The 24,135-nt window shown below is 34.5% G+C and overlaps 2 protein-coding genes across 2 annotated transcripts in view; both read left to right on the plus strand.

Moving 5' to 3' along the window:
• Nucleotides 1-542: 542 nt before the first annotated feature.
• si:dkey-182g1.10 (uncharacterized) lies at nucleotides 543-13,742 on the plus strand. Its single transcript, XM_056447259.1, has 6 exons — nucleotides 543-816; nucleotides 4,461-4,796; nucleotides 8,680-9,042; nucleotides 9,135-9,248; nucleotides 11,712-11,771; nucleotides 11,926-13,742. Exons 1-6 carry the CDS (start codon nucleotides 759-761, stop codon nucleotides 12,021-12,023), a joined length of 1,029 nt encoding a protein of 342 aa, XP_056303234.1. The 5' UTR covers nucleotides 543-758; the 3' UTR covers nucleotides 12,024-13,742.
• Nucleotides 13,743-17,645: 3,903 nt separating this feature from the next.
• LOC130216282 (uncharacterized) overlaps nucleotides 17,646-24,135 on the plus strand; it is an 11,386-nt gene continuing 4,896 nt past the window's right edge. The window contains exons 1-2 of the mRNA XM_056448182.1: nucleotides 17,646-17,771; nucleotides 20,417-20,734. Coding sequence (XP_056304157.1) covers nucleotides 17,726-17,771; nucleotides 20,417-20,734 — 364 coding nt within the window. The 5' untranslated portion in view covers nucleotides 17,646-17,725. The remainder of the gene's footprint in view (nucleotides 17,772-20,416; nucleotides 20,735-24,135) is intronic.

The following is a 24,135-nucleotide window of genomic DNA, read 5'->3' on the forward strand; positions in this document are numbered from 1 at the left end:
ATAATGATAAGGGAATACATCAAATTACTTTCAAATAATCTTTTTTTTTTAAACACTATTAAATTTAAAGATAGTACCAAGCTCATTGCAACAAAACAACCATTCTTATCCAAAATATGCAGTACTGCCCAAATGTCGTTTTGCCACCAATCCTCCAAGAAAAAAAAAAAGTTTTACGTTGCATTAATGTACAGCGATTGTTCCATAATGACACATTATGAGGACTGAAGTTATGGTTGTACAGCATTGTCCAATACAACAAAACCTGCTTATGAAATTTGCAAAGTTTCAGCCGAATTTTAGATCATTCAAAGTCACTCTGTAAAAAAATAAACTTTATACCTCCCAACAAATGGGATTACAAACCAATAAGAATCATTTAGAAATGTTTGCAGCCATTAAGTTTCAGGACTACGTTCATACTTCCATCACAAATACTCCGAGAAATTGACCACCTTAAACTGATATATTATTTCCAGTCACTAGGAGACGCTAGCAGCTAATGTTTAACAGAAGGATGCTGCTCTCTGCAGATGTTTCTACCTGCGTTTTACCCTCCCTTAAAACGCAAACAGACCAGTTTATTTTTTCAGCACCTTAAAATCTCTGAATTTCGGTGTCTGTCTCTAGACTTCAGGCGGATTTCCGTGTTTGTCTCATTTTCAGTTAGGTGGGGAGTGGTTTTGGAAAACACTCATGACTGAAAAACGGCGTAAATAATCGCGTTTATCTTATTAAAATCATTTAATACGACTAAAATGTGCAGAAACATGAAGAATCTAATTTTGGCTGTGCTTGTTTTGTTTCTCGGAAACGGTAAGTCCTTGAATTCTGTTTTATTTTTCATAACTTTCGTTTTCACGTATACCGGAAGCAAGGTGCATTTGGTGGCACAGTGTTCAGCAGAAATGTGAAATAAGTCGTGTAATCACATTAAAATGACTTAATTTTGGGAATGGAGGGCTCAATAAATGGATTGACACGGTAGTTTAACGTTGCACCGCGTGTGCTAAGCATGCAGAGCTACGTAAGTTACGTTGAACGTCCTGACGCCATCGATGCGCTATTGTAATGTGTGTTATCAATTTTATTAAGTGACCGTACTAAATATTCTTCAACACCTTTGTTGATGTTTTACGAGTTTTTATCTTTCCCGTAGGGGAAATAACCATGATTTTATTATACAAACAAGTGTGGGATATTAAAAATATACAGTTAAAGTAAGAATTATTAGCCCCCCTGATATTTTTTTTTATTACTATTTTTTATTTTTTTTTATTTGTCATGATGACAGTAAATAATATTTTACTAGATATTTTTCAAGACACTTCTATACAGCTATATAGCAGGTTAGGGTAATTATTCTTATTCTATAATGATGGTTTATTCTGTAGACCAAGGGTGTCTAAACTCGGTCCTGGAGGGCTGGTGTCCTGCTGAGTTTAGCTCCAACTTGCTTCAACACACCTGCCAGAAAGTTTGTAGTATATCTAGTAAGAGGCTGATTCAGGTGTGTTTGATTAGAGTTGGAGCTAAAGTCTCAAGGACACCGGCCCTCCAGGGCTGAGTTTGGACACCCCTGCTGTAGACCATCAAGAAAAAAAAGTAGCTTAAAGGTGCTAATAATTTTGACCTTAAAATGGTTTATAAAAAATTAATAACTGCATTTATTCTAGCCAAAATAAGACTACAGAAGAAAAAATATTATAGGACATACTGTGAAAATTTCCTTGCTCTGTTAAATAAAATTTGGGAAATATTTAAAAAAATCAAAGGGGGCTAATCATTTTTACTTTAACTGTATATTACTGTTCTTTAAAAGGAATTAATTTATTATAATAGATTTACTTGCATTTAGTAAATTTCCAAATGCTGTAGTGTTTTTGAACCTTAATTTATAAAATATATCAGTAAATAACAATAATATGGTAGTTTGATATGGTCTACTACACATCTAGTAACTACTATATTAAAATAAACCACTACATCAATTGTTAAAGTAAAGGTGTACGTGTGATACAGTTACCATTTTTGTTGTCCTACAATAGCTATTTAGGGGCATTTTAGACCTCATAACCTGCCCTGTTATTTTTTATGGAACTTAGTCATTTGCTAAAAGAACAGCTGTTGTAAACCATTTTACTATATTGTAATACACACTGGTAGCATCTTGTTTTTCCGCCACACAGCAATCAGTTCACTACAGTTTTTCCATAGTATGATGTATACATTAACAAAGTGTAAATACTATAGTAAACACAATATTATACAGCATACCACAGTCAACTAGTTTAATACACAGTAGTCAACAATTGCAGTGGATCAAAATCCTTTGTCAAAGTTGTCCTAACACCGATTATTGTCTACTGTAGTAACTTGTAAATGCACAGGGTGTCCATGGTGTTGTAAAAGGTAGTAAATGAAATTAATCAAAATTAAGGACATCAAAACATAATCTTTTTAACCATCTGACGAGGTATTACATTTTCGAGGACAATTTTTTTAGATACATTTTCAGTTTGTGTTAAGTGCAGGCCTTTATTCTAAAATGTGCGTGGATTTATTTATATGTTGAGAGTTATATGTTCATTAATTAAATTAAAACATGGAAAAATGCAAGTGTTCAGACCTCTGGCTGGAGGACTTAAAGCAGGGATGTCAAACTCTATTCCTAAAGGGCCGCAGCTCTGCACAGTTTAGTTCCAACCCTAATTAAACACATCTGATCAAACTAATTGAGTCCTTCAAGCTTGTTTGAAACCTACCAGTGAGTGTGTTGAAGCAGGGTTGGAACTAAACTATGCAGGGCTGCGGCCCTCCAGGAATTGAGTTTGACATCCCTGACTTAAAGGATTTAAAGACTAACCTAGACCTGTAGTTGGCAACAGCCATGAGGCTTATTGCTACATCTGCAAGAAGATGATTAATATAACCTTGCTTGCACCTGCAGTTCAACTCACAACTGTTAATTATGACTCTTTTATTGATCTTTTTTCCAACAGTTGACAGCAAGAACAAGCATAGAAGTGTCTGACTGACAAGCAGCATCTAATTATGTTCAAAAGAATTTAAAACGTCAAACGGGATGAATGTATACCCCATTTCGAAAGTAAAACATACTCTATTCATAGTGCAGTGTGTGATCCGGTTATGTTGTGGTTCTGTGACTGCTGGTGTTGGTTGCTGAATGGTTAACAATTATGACAGTTAAAGTAACTAGGTTAGTTTTGATTTAAATCAATTAAAAATAAATAAAATATTAATTAAATATTTTGGCCGTTTTTTTTTTTGTTTGTTTTTTTTTTGTACGTTTGGGTGGGTTTTGGACAGCTTTTGGGCTGGAAAACGTCTATACTAGCAACACTGGTGGTAGGTAAGCAACTGAGCCGCGACGTTAACACCGAATCTATTAGCACGATTGATTAATCATGCCACGCCATTTCAGGCTCAGTGGATAAACAACCGTAGCCGTACTGAAAAGGCCCATTGTGACATCTTGATTAATCCCTCTGCTTTACTTAAATGTATATGTTATCTGCAATATGTTAATCCATTTGTAAAGATTAATTTACGCCACTACAGTTCCAGCTGTAAGTCGTGCTGGTATTCACTTTTTGAAGGTATTAAAAAAGGTAGTAAAAGGTATTACATTTAACTTGAGAAGTTCTGTATATACACTGATGTAGTATTTACTACATCTTATCAATTTGATAATTAATATTATAGTGTGCTGCAGTAAGATGTAGTAAATATTGTAATGTAGTAGGAACAAGTTTACGGTGTATTGGTTGGGTATTACCAGTATTTTTATTACAACATTATTTATTAGACGTTCATATATCACTATGACTATTGTTACTTTATCTTAAACATGGCATATATTTGGTTATTTGTAGTAAAATCATAGTAATTTTTTGTTCGTAATGGTTAGTACCACAAATAATTTGTTGTTGATGCTCTGCTGTCCATCTTTAAGTATTTCGATTGAGTCGAAGACTGACATTTAATCACGTCAGTTATGAAATTCTGTGTTCATTCATTCATTCATTTTCTTATTCATTTGGCTTAGTCCCTTTATTAATCTGGGGTTGCCACAGCGGAATGAACCACCAACTTATCCAGCATGTTTCACACAGCGGATGCCCTTCCAGCTGCAACCCATCACTGGGAAACACCCATACACTCTCATTCACACACATACACTACGGCCAATTTAGCTTACCCAATTCACCTATACCACATGTCTTTGGACTTGAAACCGGAGCACCCGAAGGAAACCCGCACCAACACAGAGAGAACATGTAAACTCCACACAGAATAGCCAACTGACCCAGCCGAGGCTCGAACTAGCGACCTTCTTGCTGTGGGGTGCTACCTACTGTGCCACCGTATCGCCTAATTCTGTGTTCATTTAGTGTTATTTAATTTTAACTTGTAGCTACTGTATATCTGTTCTCTAGGTGTGTTTGGTTTTGAGACAAACGGAGTGAAGTCTGTGTCAGTGATGGAGGGAGATTCTGTCCCTCTTTACACTTGTCAGAAGGACACACAAAAATATGAAACCATACTGTGGACTTACGGATCTGAAGATGCGGTCATAGCTTTTTTCAGCAGGGGCAAACCGTTCTCGTTTCCTGATGGTAATGAGAGATTCAAAGACAGACTCGAGATGGATTTTGACACCGGATCTCTGACCATCAGGAACATCAGAACCAACCATTCTGGAATCTATAAAGTGGATATGACCAGCACAAGTGGATCCCAATACATGAGGAGATTTAATGTGACTGTATCTGGTGAGTAGCACTATAATTACCTTTACCAGACTTGTTTATTTATTTATTTGTTTATTTAAAAGAATAATTCACCCAAAAAATTACACTTAACCCATTTAATCTCTCTCATATTGTTTGTTTGAACTCTTATGTGTTGTTTGGCATGTTTTTATCCACTTTGGGGTGATTTTGAGTCTTAATTTGTCCAAACATTCTCTTGTGTTTTAGCAAATATTTTAAGAAAATGCTTTGTAATTGTTCAAAAAATTCAACAATACACTCTGAGAAAATGTACTACCCTTTCATTATGTTCGTGGCTGTTTTTGCCCCCATTGTCTTTCATTATAATGACACTTTTTTCATTGCAAAGGCATGACAGCATATAATTATGCATACTTGATTGTTGCAGGTTTTTCCTGTTGGGGAGAGGTACAGTTAGTCATTTTTACTGTTGATCCTCAGTTGCAGTCCAAAAAAAGCTTAGTTTCTGGCTTAATTATATGGTTATATGGAGTATAGTGTATGTGAGAGACCTTATTGGCCCCTGAAAACCTTAAAATGACCCTGAATCGCTATTGTAAGTACAACAAAAATGGTAACTGTATCACACGTAGACCGCAGGAGAAAGTTTACTATAATAATTGATTTATTTTAGTAGTTACTATAGGGGAAGCTCATTTTGGTTAATTTTGCCAATCTACAATCGCTGCTCGTTAACGAATATTAATCTTTAACTGGTAAGATTAATATTAAAATATTATTTAATAAAAAAATAATTGATGTCTACTTTGTGTCTGACATATTAAATATTGGATTTAAAAATACGGATTTATTTTACCTTGCAAACAACTGCATGCAGAATATATTAACAACAGCACATCTTAATGCACCTGCAGTGTTTCCAACTGCACAGAAATAAAGAATAAACTAAATAAAAATAATTAAATAAATAGTCCTGCCTTAAATATTTTTCATGTGAATAACGAATTTAGATTACAAACGAAAACACTGACTGAATCCTTTTTAAGAACTGGCTCATTTTTCCCATCATGTTTTTTTCCAAAAAAATAGCAGGCTACCTAAATCGATCGCTCCACTGAAAATAGCCCTATGCATTTAATTAATGAACCGCCTCTGTTTTCATTTGGTTTAAGAATGACAAAGACATGACTGATATAATGCTATTTTTATTTCAACTGCGAGCACACAATGCGCAACAGCAAAAACGCAAAAAAAACGCAGGGCACATAAGCTGTGCGCAAAACACTCTTGGCTGCTAGTAAACCTTTGAAAAGATGGGCCCTTCAACGCAAGAAGTGCGTTCTCTGTGATCGGCCCCTGATGCAGCCAAACTTAAAAAATATATAAAATAATGTTTTTTAATCGTTTAACTGATACCATTAATCGATTAACGCACCTATTCGGTTAACGGTTAATCAATTATTTTGAGCATTCCTAGTTACTATACGTGTAGTAGACCACAAACTACCACATTATTGTTATTTACTAAAACATTTTCCAAATTAAGCATACAAAAACACTACAGTGTTTGGAAATTTACTAAATGTAAGTAAATTCATTATAATAAATTAATTCATTCTAAAGTAAAATAAAATAAGCAGCTCAGCTCTCTGAACGTAGTCAGTGTATTGATGCACACATACTATAATTTGTTTTTTACTCCCTAGAATTACATTTAACTTTTTTGCACAGACCTATCTAATGGGTTAATGATGCCAACTGATGATTAACAGTAAAAATTAAAACCTTTTCCTCTTCCTAACAGGGAAAAAACACCAACAATCAAGAATGCATGAATATTTGGTGTCATGGCTTTGCAATTAAAAAATGCTGTCATAATGGAAGTCAATAGGGCAAAAACATCCATGAACGTAACATAACAGGGTAGTAAAATGGAACAGTACACAAGGGTTAAACCTGTAAGAGTGGCTTTCTTTTGTTGAACACAAAATTTTTTGCTGGCACCCATTAACCTCCATAGTAAGAGAAAAATAAATGGCAACTACCTAATCTATCTATCTAATTCTAATTTTTGTGTACAAAAGAAAAAAGAAACTCAAATGTAAAGGGGTCAGTAAATGATATTTTTTTTTAAATAAATAAAATGTGGTTTATTATTATGCAAATCATGTTCACGTGTTAAAGACATTTCTGATACAGACTTAATTGGAAACCTCACTTTTTAATATTAAAACATGCCTTTTAAGCAAATTAGGCAGCAAAATCTCCCTTTTTTAGATTAAAATAGTGGCAGTAGGTATGGGACGATAACCGTGTTCAAGGTATACCGTGGTTTAGATAAGTCAAGGTTTGAAAACCGTCAACATTTTCTGTAATAATGTTTCTAAGGTATGAGTAAGATTTTTTATTTTATTTATTTATTTTTTAAAAAGTTTTTCAGGACAACATTATCTCCAGCAGGAAAGATATCCAAAGATGTTGTTTTAAATTGTAAAAAAATCTGTGTTTTTGAAACAAATGAAGACAGCAGAAGTCCATAATTCATTTGATTTATTTAGCCTGACATGTTTAATGCTCCAAAATATTATAAATGTTTCCCAAATTAAAATATATTGTGTACAAAGGGGAAAACGCTTTTGTATTTTACCCAGACATTTAAAAACAACATATATTAGAGAAGTAACAATACCGTGAAACCGTGATATTTATATCCAAGGTTATCATACTGTCAGAATCTTATACCGGCCCATGCTTAGCGTAAACATACCCATAATTCATACCTAAACGAATCAGCACTCACAATAAGCCTTTATGTAAATGTTTTGCTTGGGATGAGCATTTGGCCCCGTGATCGGATCTCAGATTCTAGTTTGTACAACCTGTAAAGTAGAGCTGCACGATATTGGAAAAATCTTATGTTGCGATATTTTATTTTTCTGCAATAAATAATGTGATATGAATACAGTTTAACAAGACAATTTGAATAGCTCTATTTGGGTTTTCAGGGGAGTCTAACAGTACTCAAGTACAGAAATTGAATAATAACAATGCAAAATATGCATTTCTTACTTTTGCTTTGTCTCATTTTTAGCCCAAATATCAAAAAATCTTAGATCAAGTAAAAATACTGTGGATACTTCCAACTTGTTTTCACCTTCAGAAGAAATAAATCTAAATGAATAGTTTTTCCTTAAAACAAGCAAAATGATTTTCCTATAGGGTTAGTAAAATAACCTTTTTTGCTTTAAAATAACAATATTTGCACTAAAAACAAAACAAAAAGTAAGAATTAGTTTTTGGCATAAATTGCAAAATTCTAGTCAGATCTCTGTTACACCTGCAAACATCATATTTGTGTCCAAATGTTCTAAACACTCTTGAAATGCTCCGTCACAGACTAAGCATTGCATATCTTGCGTTGTGACTATTGCAAATGCACACATTGCGAAATCTATGTTGAAACTATATATTGTGCAGGCCTTTTGTAAAGCACATTAAGACATTAACCATCCTATAATACATGAATAATGCCTTGCATATCTTTTAAAGTTGGCATGAACCGAAAGTTGCTGAGACTTTTATCTCAGTATACTGATGTACTTCCAGCTGAAACAGAATATTGAGTAGGGGGTGGAGCTTTCTAGTTGCGCATTACTCCCGCATAGCAAACTAACGGTAAGAGGAGCGTGGTTAAGAATATTGTGGCTGAACCGTCAAACTGACATGATCAGAGAATTGCCACCACACTAAACACACAAGAAAATGGTCAGATTTTTATTTAAAGATTACCAAAACTACATTTTTGCAGTAGATTAACTTGCACGGAATATTTTGATTTCACAGACTTTAAAGGATGTCTACTTTTTGCGATGTATATCATGATGCAATTACAGAGCAATAATCAACTGTGATTGTTTTCCAGCTGTGTTTGATCCGGATGCTGATAAAATAATCCAAAAGTTAGTGAGTGATGGAGATTCAATCACTCTGAACACTGATGTTAAGGTACAGAAAGATGTTCTGATACTGTGGAGATTCGCAGGAACCAAACCCGGCGTATACAATAGAAACAGCATGACTACCATCGGTAAAATTGACGGTGAAGCCCCCAAAGAGTTATTTGATCATGGTGAAAATGAGAAGTTTAAAAACAGACTGGATATTGTCAAACCCACTGGATCTCTGATCATTAAAGACATCAGACTAGAACACTCTGGGTTTTACAAACTACAGATCAGTAATAACACTTTGACCAGATACAGGACATTCAACGTTACTGTTAGTGGTGAGTATCGGGAATTAGGTTTTGTGTTGTGTTCGTGCTAATATGAGAAGTGGTTCCCAAACTCTGTACTAATTTCTGATCATTTCTTTCAGCGGTTACGAAATCTTGTTTGCAAGGCACTTGGATGACGGTCGCTATAGTATTTATAGTGTTTTTTGTGATTGTAGTGGTTTTGTGTCTGGCTGTGGTCATTAAGAAAAAGAAAGGTAAGTAACATTTTTTTGTTCTGCATTCTAGGCTCATTGCAAATATGTACCTCATGCACATTTTTGCAAAACATAAAATACATCGCTCTGGTTATGTTTCATTGCATAACCAGTGTGCTTTCAAAAAATTTTGTAAATACTTGGGTGTGTTTTATGTTACCGAGACGTGTCCTTCTTAAGAAAAGTGTGTTGTAACCACATCACACTACAGAATGAGCTACAGAGCAAACTGACCACAACAGTAAAGTTGTCCATAGATAGATAGATAGTTGAGGAAAATGTATCCAATTTCAAATCATAGACACCATTAGGTTGTTTTGTGGTTTTATTTGGTAGTGTGCAAAGAACTGTGCAAAATAATCATTTTATTCATCAATAAAAGTAATTGGTGGTGTGAAAAGTAATTGGTGTCATAATTTAACATGTGTGAAACTGCGGTTCCTAGGTAAAACTGATGTTATGGTGAAGTGTGCGTTTTTCAGTTTTTTATTAAAATGTACACTGAGGCGCATATTTCCAATAAGCCTGTCTTGGATTTCTGAATGTTTTAGTGCAATGACTGTAGTAATGTATTATATATATTTTATATTTATTTACATTTATTTTATATATATACACACACACACAGTGCATTTGCAAAGTATTTATGGCGCTTTTTCCACATTTCTGTATGTTACAGCCTTATTCCAAAATGGATCAAATTCATTTATTTCTTTAAAACTCTACACACAATACCCCATAATGACAATGTAAAAAAATATTTTTTTAAATTGTTGCAAATTTACAAAAAAAAAAAAAAACCCCTGAAAAATCCCATGTACATAAGTATTCACAGCCTTTGCTCAATACTTTGTTGATGCACCTTTGGCAGCAATTACAGCCTCAAGTCTTTTTGAATATGATGCCACAAGCTTGGCAAACCTGTCTTTGGGAATTTTTGCCCATTCCTCTTTGCAGTACCTCTCAAGCTCTATCAGGTTGGATGGGAAGCAACGGTGTACAGTCATTTTCAGATCTCTACAGAGATGTTCAATAGGATTTAGGTTTGGGCTCTGGCTGGGCCACTCAAGGGCATTCACCGAGTTGTTGTGAAGCCACTCCATTGATATTTTGGTGGTGTACTTTGGGTCATTGTCTTGCTGGAAGATGAACTATCGCCCCAGTCTGAGGTCAAGAGCACTCTGAAGCAGGTTTTCATTCAGGATGTCTCTGTACATTGCTGCATTCATATTTCCCTCTATCCTGACTAGTCTTTGTTCCTGCTACTGAAAAACATCCCCACAGCATGATGCTGCCACCACCATGCTTCACTGTAGGAGACACTGAAGAGTCCTGGTGGTTCCAAACACCTTCCACTTACAGATGATGGATGCCACTGTGCTCACTGGAACTTTCAGAGCAGCAGAAATATTTCTGTAACCTTCCCCAGCCTTGTGCCTCGAGACAATCCTGTCTCGGAGGTCTACAGATAATTCCTTTGTCTTCATGCTTGGTTTGTGCTTTGGCATGCACTGTCAATCCTGGAACCTTATATAGACAGGTGTATGCCTTTTCAAATCATGTCCAATCAACTGAATTTACCACAAGTGAACTCCAGTTAAGCTGCTGAAACATCTCAAGAATGATCAGTGAAAACAATGTACCTGAGCTCAATTTACAGCTTCATGGCAAAGGCTGTGAATACTGATGTACATGTGATTTTTCAGTTTTTTTTATTTATAAATTTGCAACAATTAAAAAAAAATGTTTTTCACATTGTCATTATGGGGTATTGTGTGTAGAATTTTGAGAAAATAAATTAATTTAATCCATTTTGGAATGAGGTTGTAAGAAAAAAATGTAAAAGATGTTAAGCGCTATGAATACTTTCCAAATGCACTATCTATATATATATATATATATATATATATATATATATATATATATATATATATATATATATATATATATATATATATTTTTTTTTTTTTTTTTTTTTTTTTGATTTATACAGATATCATTAGGTATGTTTCCATCCACGATTTGGTTTTAACAGATCATCCGATTGACCGACTACACTGTAAAACATCTGAATTGTTGTTTTAGTCATGATAAAGCCAAATCTCACCACAGTGGTCCATATTATTTCCTTCTGAACTGTCTCACGCATATGTGCTCCCATCGAGCGTCTCATGCCTCCAAAAGACACCACGTGTTTATTGCTTTTCATGTTCTGAGGTGCAAGTAGTTCATTATATAAGAAAAATAATAACTTTTCCTACTACAGCAAATTAAATATTTCCTTTTCATTTTTGCCGCCTGATTGTAAGAAACTGACGATTTAGTTCTTTTATCTAATTCGGTTCAAACAATATTTGCAAAGCTTTTTTTTAAAGGAAGAAATTTGGGATTGAAACATGGCTACTGATATCATTGAAATATGCACCATTGAAATATGTTTAGTGTTTTTGCATTTATTCACAGTTTTGTTCAGTAAAGGAAGCAAACCTAACCCTGTGAAATCAGAGATGACTGAGGAGAAAGGTGAGTGTTTCTTTCAGCAATATTACTGAGCTCCCTGTGTTTTAGTAGAAATGCATGGTTGTGTGAAATATTGACATATTCCTATTGTCTTATTGATAAAATGTTGTTCAGTTGAATCCAGGCCTCATTTAATTACTGTCTTTTCATAAAACAGAATTAATAAACAAATCCAAAGAACACAAGACTTTTCAATCTACAGAATTACAGAATACAAAGCAAATATTAGAAGAGGAGCCATCAATGTCTGCATAAAAACATATTGTGATAGGAGTTTGGGAAACAGACTGTTGCTGGTCAATCAGACTGGATCTTTGGCCATCACACACTTTAAAACTGAAAACACCGGAGAATGTCAGCCACAGAATAAGGGTTGCAGGAAATCCAAAGTTTCTGTCATTAATGAGAAGCGGAGATCAGCTTTTTTGCTTGACTAATAATCCAAATGCTTGTGGTCTGGTGGGCAGCAGATCTGAAATGGGGCCAGTTGCATGAACTGCTTGGACTGGTCTTAAAAAGCTGGTCATCACCTTTTCAGTTTGTTATGTAACAAGTAGACTGGTCTGATTTGAATCTGAAACGTTAGACTTGGTGAAGTGCTTGTAAAAGACAGCGATTACGTTTACATGGACGTGAGTAATCGAATGATTTGCCTTAATCTGAATAAGACAATAATATGATTAAGGTGCTTACATGAGTTGCTTTATGAATGTTCCTTTCATGATCCCGTCTTACATGTTGTAGCACATAGTTCAATTAACGCCATTGCGTCACCACACTATCCACATTTCCTCCAGAGTTTCACTTTCATTCAGGAACATTTCAAGCATGCCCCATTACAAACAAGATATTAGATGGGAGGAACTGCTGGAAGAGTGTTGTATTAATGGAATTTGATAATGCACACCGTATGGGGAAAAAAAACCTCTACATTTTGCAATGTGTGTGTCTGTGGTCCTTCACTGACTCAGTAGGTGCAAAGAATATAGTGTCGAACATTCGTGGGTGACTATCCTGTCACAAAATGTGGCAGAAATCCTACATGACGGTAAAAAAGATGGCGGGTTTACATGTCTGTACTGCACTTCAATAATGTGACTGAAATAGGAATACTCCACATGTCTTAATTCCATCTCTGTTTAGTTCAATTATGACTTTTGTCGGATTAAGGTAATCAAAAATCGCTGTTTACATGGTAGACTATTAATCAGAGTATTGCGGCAGCTAGCTCTCTGCAATTCTCACATGGTCACACATGATGGTCTCGCATAAAGCTAAGCAGGGCTGCGCCTGGTCACTACCTGGATGGGAGACCACATGGGAAAGCTAGGTTGCTGCTTGAAGTGGTGTTAGTGAGAACAGCAGGGGGCGTTCAACCAGTGGTCTGTGTGGGTCCTAATGCCCCGGTATAATAAATGGGACTCTATACTGCTCTGTGAGCGCCGTCTTTCGGATGAGACGTTAAACCGAAGTCCTGAATCTCTGTAGATGTTAAAAATCCCAGGATGTTCTTCGATAAAGAGTTGGGGTTTAACCTCCATCTTGGCCAAGTCTGCCCACTGGCCTCTGTCCATCATAGCCTAACCATCCCTATATCATAATTGGCTTCATCACTTCAATCAGTTGGTGTGTGTGGTGTGCCGTCTGTCGCAATATGGCTGTTGTCGTGTCATCCAGGTGGATGCTGCACTGATGGTGAATGAGGAGATTCCCCCAATGTGTTAAGCGCTTTGAGTATCCAGAAAAAGCTATATAAATTTAAGGAATTATTATTATGTTTACTAGTATAATCTTAATCATATTATAAACAGATTATTGGTGTTCATGTAAATGTACTCAGTGTTGGTTTTACTAAATTAACATTTAGCAAATTATAAATATAAGAACACACACACTCAATATATATTTAACATTTCAAAACACATTCTGAACTTGGTAAAGAGTTAACATTCACCAACACATACCATTTTAATTATGAATTTGTTGTCAATTATCAAATGCATTAAATATATATTTTACTATATTAAACACAACAGTGAGTATTTTGTTGTTTTAAAAGCTTTGTTTTCCAAGATTCACATTTAAGTTGTTTTTTTTATTTAAGGAAATCTGAAAATTAAGACATCCTAAACATTTTTTTCACAAAACACATGGAGTTTATGCGGTAGCCATTTTGATTTTCTGTTGATGCTAGATGCTAATGCAACCTGCTTCGGGAGGAAATAAACATCTAAAAATTTCAGTCAATTTGCACAGGAATTGGATGATGGTGTTGACATATCATTGAAAATATAAAAGTATTAAATGTACATGAACCTGTCTGACAGTGATGTACTATGGAGAGGTGGACTGTGTTTAAAAGAGTCCCATACAGTGACAACTGCCTTTAATATTGGCGGATGTATCACAGTTTGATAAGAGATGCTTTGATAAGATGCGTCTTTTGATAAAACAATCCTTTTTGAACTGAATGATATGATTGACTGAGCCCCTCTCTGTAGTGCAAAGAAAACTAAAAGTGCTATACATTCAATAAAATAATAATACAATTAAACTGGCGGGGGGGTCGTGTTAAACTAAACTTTATTATTTAACCTCTCATAACATTTACAATTTAAATAATTTTATTTTTTAAACATCCTAATGGCAATTACAGTTAAGAATCATCTTAAGAATCATAAGTAAATACATCTATATGCATATCTTTGCTGTCATGTGCCTCTTTAAAAACACTAATGAATGATGAAGTAATGATTAAATGACAGATTATGTACTGTATAGTTATTATACATGGCCTAAACTTGAGTTTCTCAGCCTGCTGATGTAAATTTCTGTGAATATTCGCGATATAAAAAAGATGCAGCTGCTAAGTTAATGTGAACGTGTCTGTTCTCACATATCCTTCAAGCTACAATGTACATTGCGAACTATTTTTATTTGAAGATGTCACCTTTTGGCCAGTTTTATTGCTTCCTGTTTGAGGAGTTGCTTAATTGCGCATCTATAAAGGCACTTTCTCAGAGTATGTAACCAAATAACAGCAGAAACCACAATTTGCTGTACTTTCACTTCTGCTTCAGTGCTGTACTGTTATGAAATACTTGAAATCAAGTACTGTGTTTTTAGTTTTTGTACATTTCTTTGGATGAAATTTGCTGCTCAATAATAATAATAATGCGCATTTTACACTTTGTTTTTGTATCAGTTTTGCCATTTGGACTTTGTCTGTTGTCATGAGATCTAATCTTAATATGTTAATTTTATTATGGAGATCTAACGTGGCCTATAGTGCTGATCATTATGCCGTTATTGGGAATAACAGGTTGATTCGTGTTTACTGTAAACCTCAAAATATGTATACATGAGAACTGTGATGATAAATAAAGTTTTTATGTCTATTTTTTGTATCTGTGTTTTTGTATTTGTAATAGCGATGGGTGCTCCGATATGTGGCATTAACCTGTTAGTCTGCATCCATGCTATTGGAGCTCGCACCTGAAACTTCATTCATTTTCGGCTTAGTCCCTTTATTAATCCGGTGTCACCACAGCGGAGTGAACCACCAACATATCCAGCATATGTTTTACACATGCCCTTCCAGCTGCAACCCACCACTGGGAAACACCCATACACACTCAATCACATACATACACTACGCCCAATTTAGCTTACCCGATTCACCTACAGCGCATGTTTTTGGACTTGTGGGGGAAAACGGAGCACCCGGAGGAAACCAACGCAAACTCCTCACAGAAATGCCAACTGACCCAGCCGAGGCTCGAACCAGCAACATTCTTGCTGTGAGGCGATTGTGCAACCCACTGCGCCATATATTTATATATATATTTATTTATATGTGTATTTATATATATATATATATATATATATATATATATATATATATATATATATATATATATATATATATATAAATATTTATTTATTTAATTCTAGTTATTTATTTATATATACATTTATTTATTTATATGTATATATATATTTATATTTATATGTATATATATATTTATATATATATGTATATATATATTTATATATATATATATATATATATATATATATATATATATATATATATATATATATATATATAATTTTTTTTTTTTTTTTTTTTTTTAAAGGTAAACTGCGACATGGTCATATTGCGGAAATATTACCAACGATCCATCAGGTAATGTTTTTCCCTTTCTCTCTCTCTGTTGGTAAGGCTCTGTCAACAAATAGTTTTCCTCCATATCCCATAATGCACAGCGCATCGGCCTACGGCAGCTGCATTAGTCGAAAAGGCACAGTACTTTTTGCGGTTGAGTGTGTTTTAGTTCGGATCATATTCTCACCAGAAACGAACCGCTCCAGGGTTCGTCTGAAAGCGTACCGAGACCACCTCTTCAAGCAGGTCTCGGTACGCTTTTTTTGGTCCGCTTTTGTTGCGCGCTCGAGTACGATTGCTGCATTCACACCTGCCAAAACGAACCGCACCAAGAGGGAAAACGAACTCTAGTGTGATTCAACCGAACTACATTAGGCAGGTGTGAAAGCACCCTTAGATTACTTTTTAGACCAAGTAATTAGAAACTTATTTGTAATGATGAAATTAGTAATTCATTACATTTTTTAAGTAACTTACCAACACCGACTGTAAACCAAAAAAAAAGTACTAGCAACATATTTTGAACTAAATGTGCTCTCTTGTTCAGTAAATCCTTAGCCTCCTTTAATAACTCTTTGCTAAATGAACAGTCTGATGTGTAACCTTTGCATACACAAATTTTGCACACATTCCTTAAAAGCTTTTCTTTTTTAAACAAATAAATACATATGAAATGAAGAGCTTTTTATTTATTTTTTATTATTTGTAAATATGTTTAAACTTATACTTAATATACATCTCACAACAATTATGAACAAATACAGCAAAATAAAAATGAGAGAAATTATAGTAGTTACACAAAGTATAAACAGATGTCAGGGGTCAAATAAAAAACAGGTAAGATAATAATGCTAAAAAACATTCATTTAATCAAATAATGTTTCATATGTTAGAGCGTTTCAGTGTCTTTTTTATTTTTATTTTTTTATTGTGTTTTAATAATACAGTCATATTAACCAAAACAATATATGACATCAAGTACAATAATAAACAAGGAAAATTATGTATAAATAAATAAAAATAATGCTAAAATAGTGTAATAAAAAAAAATCAGGATACAGAGGCGAAACTAAATTACATTTTAAACAGCTAAATAAAATTAAGTAAAATTTACAAAGTTCTTTCACAGTTTTTACACTTTTTTTGCTGTAAACATTTTGTAAAGTAGTAATTAAACAATTTAAGTCACAAAGAAAATTCTGCAAATTAGATAATGATGAAGAAAATTTACATTTGTGAATATAGAGCGTTTCAGTGTGTCTTTTTTTATTTTATTTATTTTTTAATACATAACCGTCAGGAACATCATACAACACAACACAAAAAATTAAACAAAGAACTAAAACAACAAGGGTAAAAATAAGAAAATACAAACAAACAAACAAATAAATAAAAATAAATTAAATTACACAAAGCATAGTGTACAGCATTCTACATCCAATGATTTTAAGACTTGACAGGGGAATCAAAAAAGTGTCATAATAATTGATACATATCTCAGATTTTTTGCTTTTTAACAATTTCACAGTAGAAATAAAAAAGTCAAACTCGATACAAAAAAACTGTTAATGTGGGCGATGATTTAGCAAATTTCTGTTTCTGTATGTAAAACTTTGCGTTTCAGTCATAGGTTTCAGTGTGTCTGCTGCAGATCAACAGGTAGTGTGACGTAACATCCTCATTCACAGAAGTCACGTGACTCTGTCGGTTTAACGATTTAAGCCGTGTCATTTCATCATTATCCTGAATCACTGCATCATTCAGTCTGGATGCGGTCAAAAGAAGGACAATGACGAACCACTCTCTCCTCCTGTGGCTTTTCCTATTTCTGCACGGTGAGTCAGATTTATTTGAATGAATCCCAACTTTCGGTTTCACTTGGTAATACGGCGGTATAACTGTACGGTTATTCAGCTCATTTGTTTTAGATATCCGCTGTGTTTCTTAGCATCGTTGCTATTATTGCTTTTGTATAAAGTTGTTACATATCGCCATGTGGATACTGAGATATCTACAGATGTATCAGTTACATAGCCTATGTGCATCATTTTAAAGGATGGGGTGGGCATGGGTGTGTTTCTAGTAGCTAGAGGGCGCTAAAACCCTTCATTTTGCTGTCAGTGTTTGGCATGAACAACAATAACACTCAATAACACTGCTTTAGTTTATCAGAATAGAACAAAAACATTCTTTATTTAAGCTTTGTGAGTTATTGTCGTTGTCAGACAGGGTGCGACTTTCACTAAGCGTATCTGTAACGTTTTTAAGCGTGATAATCCTGTTCGTTGCCTCAGCACAAGCATCCTGTTTGTTTCCTCATTATTGAACTGTCAAGCTTGTGATTGTTGCCTGCCTTTGGCTATAAACCAGATCAAATGTGTTTCTTGCTAAATGCACTTTAAAAGTAAGTGGGGTGGAGCTGATTTACTACTAAACAGATTTAACATGCAGCTGTCAGCTTTAAGACTCTGGGCTTTTCGGCTATTCATAAATTGTCTTTCTAGTTTAATCCAAAGAAAACATCCCAAACACACCTGTAAGTGTTTCTATTGTCACACTAATCCATGGTTGTAGACTTCATTTACTTAGAATTCAAGAATTGTTAAGATTTCAATACATTTTCTCAAGGCTTTTTTCTCAAAATGTGTTTGTTTTGTCTCGCCTGGGCCATAAATCACTTCAGCAGCAGTTTTATTCATTTAGTTTTATTTATTAATTTGTTTTATTCATAAATGTATTCTGAAGGATTTTACAGAGACAAATGTATTGTTTATTGTAGTATAAAACCAATGTCCAACACCTGTACACACACACACACACACACATGTATTTCTTTCCTGATGTACACGCACCGGCCACTTTATTAGGTACATCTGTCCAACTGCTTGTTAACACAAATTTCTAATCAGCCAATTACATGGCAGCAACTTTATGCATGTAGACATGCTCAAGACGATCTGCTGCAGTTTAAACCGAGCATCAGAATAAGGAAGAAAGGTGATTTAAGTGACTTTGAGCGTGGCATGGTTGTTGCTTCCAGAGGGGCTGGACTGAGTATTTCATAAATTTCTGATCTACTGGGATTTTCACGCACAAATATCTCTAGGGTTGACAGAGAATGTTCAGAACAAAGAGAAAATATCCAGTGAGTGGGAGTTCTGTGGGTGCAAATGCCTTGTTGATGCCAGAGGTCAGAGGAGAATGGCCAGACTGGTTCCAGCTGATAGAAAGGCAACAGTAACACAAATGACCACCCGTTACAATAGAAGTATGCAAAAAGGCATCTCTGAATGCACAACATGTTGAGCCTTGAGGCAGATGGGCTAAAGCAGCAGAAGACCACACCGGGTGCCACTCCTGTCAGCTAAGAACAGGAAACTGAGGCTACAATTCACACAGGCTTACCAAAATTGAACAATAGAAGATTGGAGAAACGTTGCCTGGTCTGATGAGTCTCAATTTCTGCTGCGACATTAGGATGGTAGAGTCAGAATTTGGTGTCAACAACATGAAAGCATGGATCCCACGTGTCTTGTATCAACAGTTTAGGCTGGTGGTGGTGGGGTAATGGTGTGGGGGATATTTTCTTGGCACACTTTGGGCCCATTAGCACCAACTGAGCATCGTGTCAACACCACAGCCTACCTGAGTATTGATGCTGAGCATGTCCTTCCCTTTATGATAACAGTGCACCCATCTTCTGATGGCTACTTCCAGCAGGATAACACACCATGTCATAAAGCGTTAATCATCATGCCTGGTTTCTTGAACATAATGAGTTCACTGTACTCAAATGGCCTCCACAGTTGCCAGGTCTCAATCCAATAGAGCGCCTTTGGGATGTGGTGGAACGGGAGATTTGCATCATGGATGTGCAGCTGACAATTCTGCAATAACTGTGTGATGCTATCATGTCAATATGGACCTAAATCTCTGAGGAATATTTCCAGTACCTTGTTAAATCTATGCCACAAAGAATTAAGGCAGTTCTGAAGGCAAAAGTGGGTCCAATCTGGTACTAGTAAGGTGTACCTAATAAATTGGCCGATGAGTGATTTTGAGTTTTGTATCTGCGTTTGCTTTGCAAATCATCACACATTAAATAAAATATTGGAATCACTCATATTAGTTGCATGTCAAAAATATTTGCAATTCTTAGTGCATCAATCAACTGGGAAAGATTGAATTGAATTGAATTGTAGATATTTTAACCTTGTGGTTTCATGCCATATATTAGTTTTGCTTATTAATATGAATAACCATGGCATATTCCCAAGCAAAAAGGAAATATTTTAATTCAAAACTACTTCCAGTGAAATAAAACACAATTAGATTTTAGAGACTTTCTTGTTTACTTAAATTTGAGCTCGACACTGTCACTTTTGCTGCTTCTCACAAATAAGTCAAAGACATACAGCACATATTTTAACTCTAGAGTGCCGTACATTTTTTATATCTCTCTTTGTTGTTTGTTCATAAGGTGCATCTGGAGCTGTTGAGGTGTCCGTGTCAGTGATGAAAGGAGATTCTGTCACTCTTCACACTGGTGTTTCTGAACTGCAGACTGATAACAAGGTAGATTGGACCCATGGAGATGGCACTATAATAGCTAAAATTGAAAACAATCAAATAAAAAAGAAAGATCCTGCTGGGCTATTCGAAGGCAGACTGGAGATTGACAGTAAAACTGGATCTCTCACCGTTAAAAACATCAGAACTGAAGATAAAGGATTTTATAAACTAGACATCGGTGGTAAAAAAGATCTGATCACCAAGAATTTCAGTGTTACTGTTCGAGGTGAGTATATTCACAGTGTATAGATCTACAATAATTATTTATTTATTTATTTATATATATATATATATATATATATATATATATATATATATATATATATATATATATATATTTTTTTTTTTTTTTTTTTTTTTAATATATTTATTTTTATTATTTTTTTAAGTTTTTTTTTTTTAAGTTTTGTGATCCTTGGTTTATTAAGGAGTTATGCTTTATTGAAATGAAGTTAAACATTTTGGAAGAACATCTGTATATTGTGAAGACAATATGAAATATATTGATATTTTATAAAGAATATTCTGTTGTTTTTTTATGTGTTTTCATTTTAATTAATTTATTATTTATTTTTGTTTATTTAGAACAATAAAAATTCCAGTTGAACAACAATTGAAGACATGAAGTGTGTCGTGTTATTATTCCCTGATTGGCTGAAACACAGAAAGGCCTTTAAATGGGTCTTTTAATGACAATTGCAAGTTGATTAGAAATTCATTTTTATGTTTATTTACTACAGCATCGTAATAAGAGTAAAACATTGTATTAATTTTGTTATTAATAATTTCTTTTTTTTGTGTCTGTCTTTCATTTATAGCACTATTATTCATACCTAACTGGTAATAAACACACAGTATATTACCTAATATATTACCTAATATATAATTTCATTATAAAAACAAATATATATTGTAAATGATGCAACGCGGTGGCGCAGTAGGTAGTGCTGTCGCCTCACAGCAAGAAGGTCGCTGATTCGAGCCTCGGCTGGGTCAGTTGGCGTTTCTGTGTGGAGTTTGCATGTTCTCCCTGCGTTCGCGTGGGTTTCCTCCGGGTGCTCCGGTTTCCCCCACAGTCCAAAGACATGCGGTACAGGTGAATTGGGTAGGCTAAATTGTCCGTAGTGTATGTGTGTGTATGTGTTTCCCAGTGATGGGTTGCAGCTGGAAGGGCATCCGCTGCATAAAACAAGTGCTTTATGAGTTGGCGGTTCATTCCGCTGTGGCGACCCCAGAATAATAAATGGACTAAGCCGAAAAGAAAATAAATGAATGAATGTATTGTAAATTGAACTGTGAAAAAGTCCCAAGAATGTGATGAGATGCTTTAAAATGCATCTTAAAAGCTATTTAGAAGCTTAATTTGCCATCTGTATGGGGTCGTCAGTATCTTCTTGTGAGTCACATGATCAACAGAAAATCATTAAAACTCATGTTATAAGGAAATGTCAAATTTTGACTATCTAAATGTTTCAATATATTGCATTGTATTTTTTTAAATATGCTTTATTTTGATTTTAGAATAAGATTTGGGGTCAAGAATGATCAGCATGATCTCAGACTCTTATACTCCCCACGATACACCAATTTAAAAGTTTGTTTTCTTGTGTGTCTGTTGTTGACACAGATGATCTGGAGTCAGTATCAGTGATGGAGGGAGATTCAGTCACTCTACACACCAGTGTTACTCAAAAACAGAAAGATGATCAGATACTGTGGAAGTTTGGAGATCAAGATTTAACCTGTTAACAATTGCTCCTATTAGTTTAGCTCAAACTATCGTCTGACGTACACAAATTAAAATGGTTGCAGTTTGTTAACCCTTTGGGCTACATGAAGAACTAGGATATCTTCTGAAAGCTGATAGTTCTGAGTTCATTATTCAAATGCCATAATTGATAATATTGTTATAGAAATAAAATGTAAAATGCATAATCCATTGAAAAGTAATAATTAATTCATTCTGATTAATAAAATACATATAAAAAAGTACACAAAAGTATTCCAGAGCAACTTAAACAGAAATAGTGCAAAAGCCTCAAGAATGTTCAATGTTTGAGACAAACTTTTAAAGAGTTTCCATTAAAAATGTGATTCCTTTTATCCTTTTCTCTTATGAATTATGCATTTGAAAAAGCTCATTTGGAGTAATTCATATTTTGCAAAAATCCACATAATTTACTCTGCCTGATATTCTGAAATCATCCACATCATTTTACATGCTGATTTTTGATTGTACATACTGCTATTTGTGTGCTATTGTTCATACAGCACTGTTCACCCAACAGTATTTCAATATTATTTACCAAGTCAAACTTAGTCATTTTACTTAATCGCTTTTGCATTATGACCATTACTGTCGTTTTTGACACCCAAATTTTATCTTAAGTGGCAAAATAGCTTTTAAAATCAAATATTGTAAACCCTAAACATGATTCAGAGGTTGATTTCCTGATCAAATCTAATACTTTGACTATGTGGTGATTTTAAAATAGTTTTAATGTGATGTCTGGTGTAAGTATGAGCAGGATTTTTCATTTATTTTATCAATAAAAAGAGAAGACAGTCAGTTTGGAATAGACTAATTAATGTTGCAATTATGTTTAGTTACATCAGTGATGCAGAAATTACATGAAGTAACTCAACTTAAGCAAGAATACCTATGTTAAATTACTTTAATCGCAGTATTTTAATGCAAGACGCATTTGCTTAAAGATTTGCACATGCCTTTTCACGAAATAAAAACAGTACTTATGTTATATCTGTAATAACATGTTTGATGGCTGCATTTTTAATTAATTTGACTGGAAATAGCTGTGAATTGCTTACCTGTACACAGCAATTATGGGTTGGAAATAATTAAACTTTCCACAGTCGGTGGCGCTGTTAGAATGTTTTGAACGACTGACCAATCAGAAGTGCAGAAAGAACGCTGGAGGCGGGGATATTCTGTGCGTAAAACTTTAACAAACGTGATGATATAGCATTTTGTTACTAAAACACGACACAGATAGCAAAGTTTTTTTTGACAAAGTGACAATACTTTTTTCTCGCTACAACGAAATGCTATTTTATTTAGCAAAAATTGTAGATACCCCTCCTAAATTGACATAGTTAAGACTACAAAATAGAATTTATTTAGTTGTCTGTGATGTAGTCATGAAATCTTCACTGATATTAGCATTTTTTATTTCGTCTGTCATTGTCACTGGACTGAAACAGCTCAAATACCATGGTTTTGATGCTGCGTGCAGTCATAGCAAATCCCAATGGCAAATAAAATGATGTGATTGCTGTGCCATAAGGATTATAGATATAAAACACAGAGACTTAAACGGCGCTGACGCGGGACAGGAAAACATTCACATGAATGATCAGACGGGGGATCTCAACATCACAAGTATCCAAAAAGATCAGTCTGGAATTTATAAAGTGGAGATAATCACAAGCAGAATGATAGTTCACAGAAAAATCCAAATTGTTGTTGGTGAGTAGCTTGACCACTTTGCAGCTGAATATCTAAGCCTAATAAACTGGCATTGATTTCTGTTCTAATTATTCGTAATCATATCGATCATATGCAATGTCGGCAAATTATTAGAATATGACTGATTACATTTTTAAAGT

This window comes from Danio aesculapii, chromosome 22 (genome assembly GCF_903798145.1).
Source record: "Danio aesculapii chromosome 22, fDanAes4.1, whole genome shotgun sequence".
Taxonomy (NCBI): domain Eukaryota; kingdom Metazoa; phylum Chordata; class Actinopteri; order Cypriniformes; family Danionidae; genus Danio; species Danio aesculapii.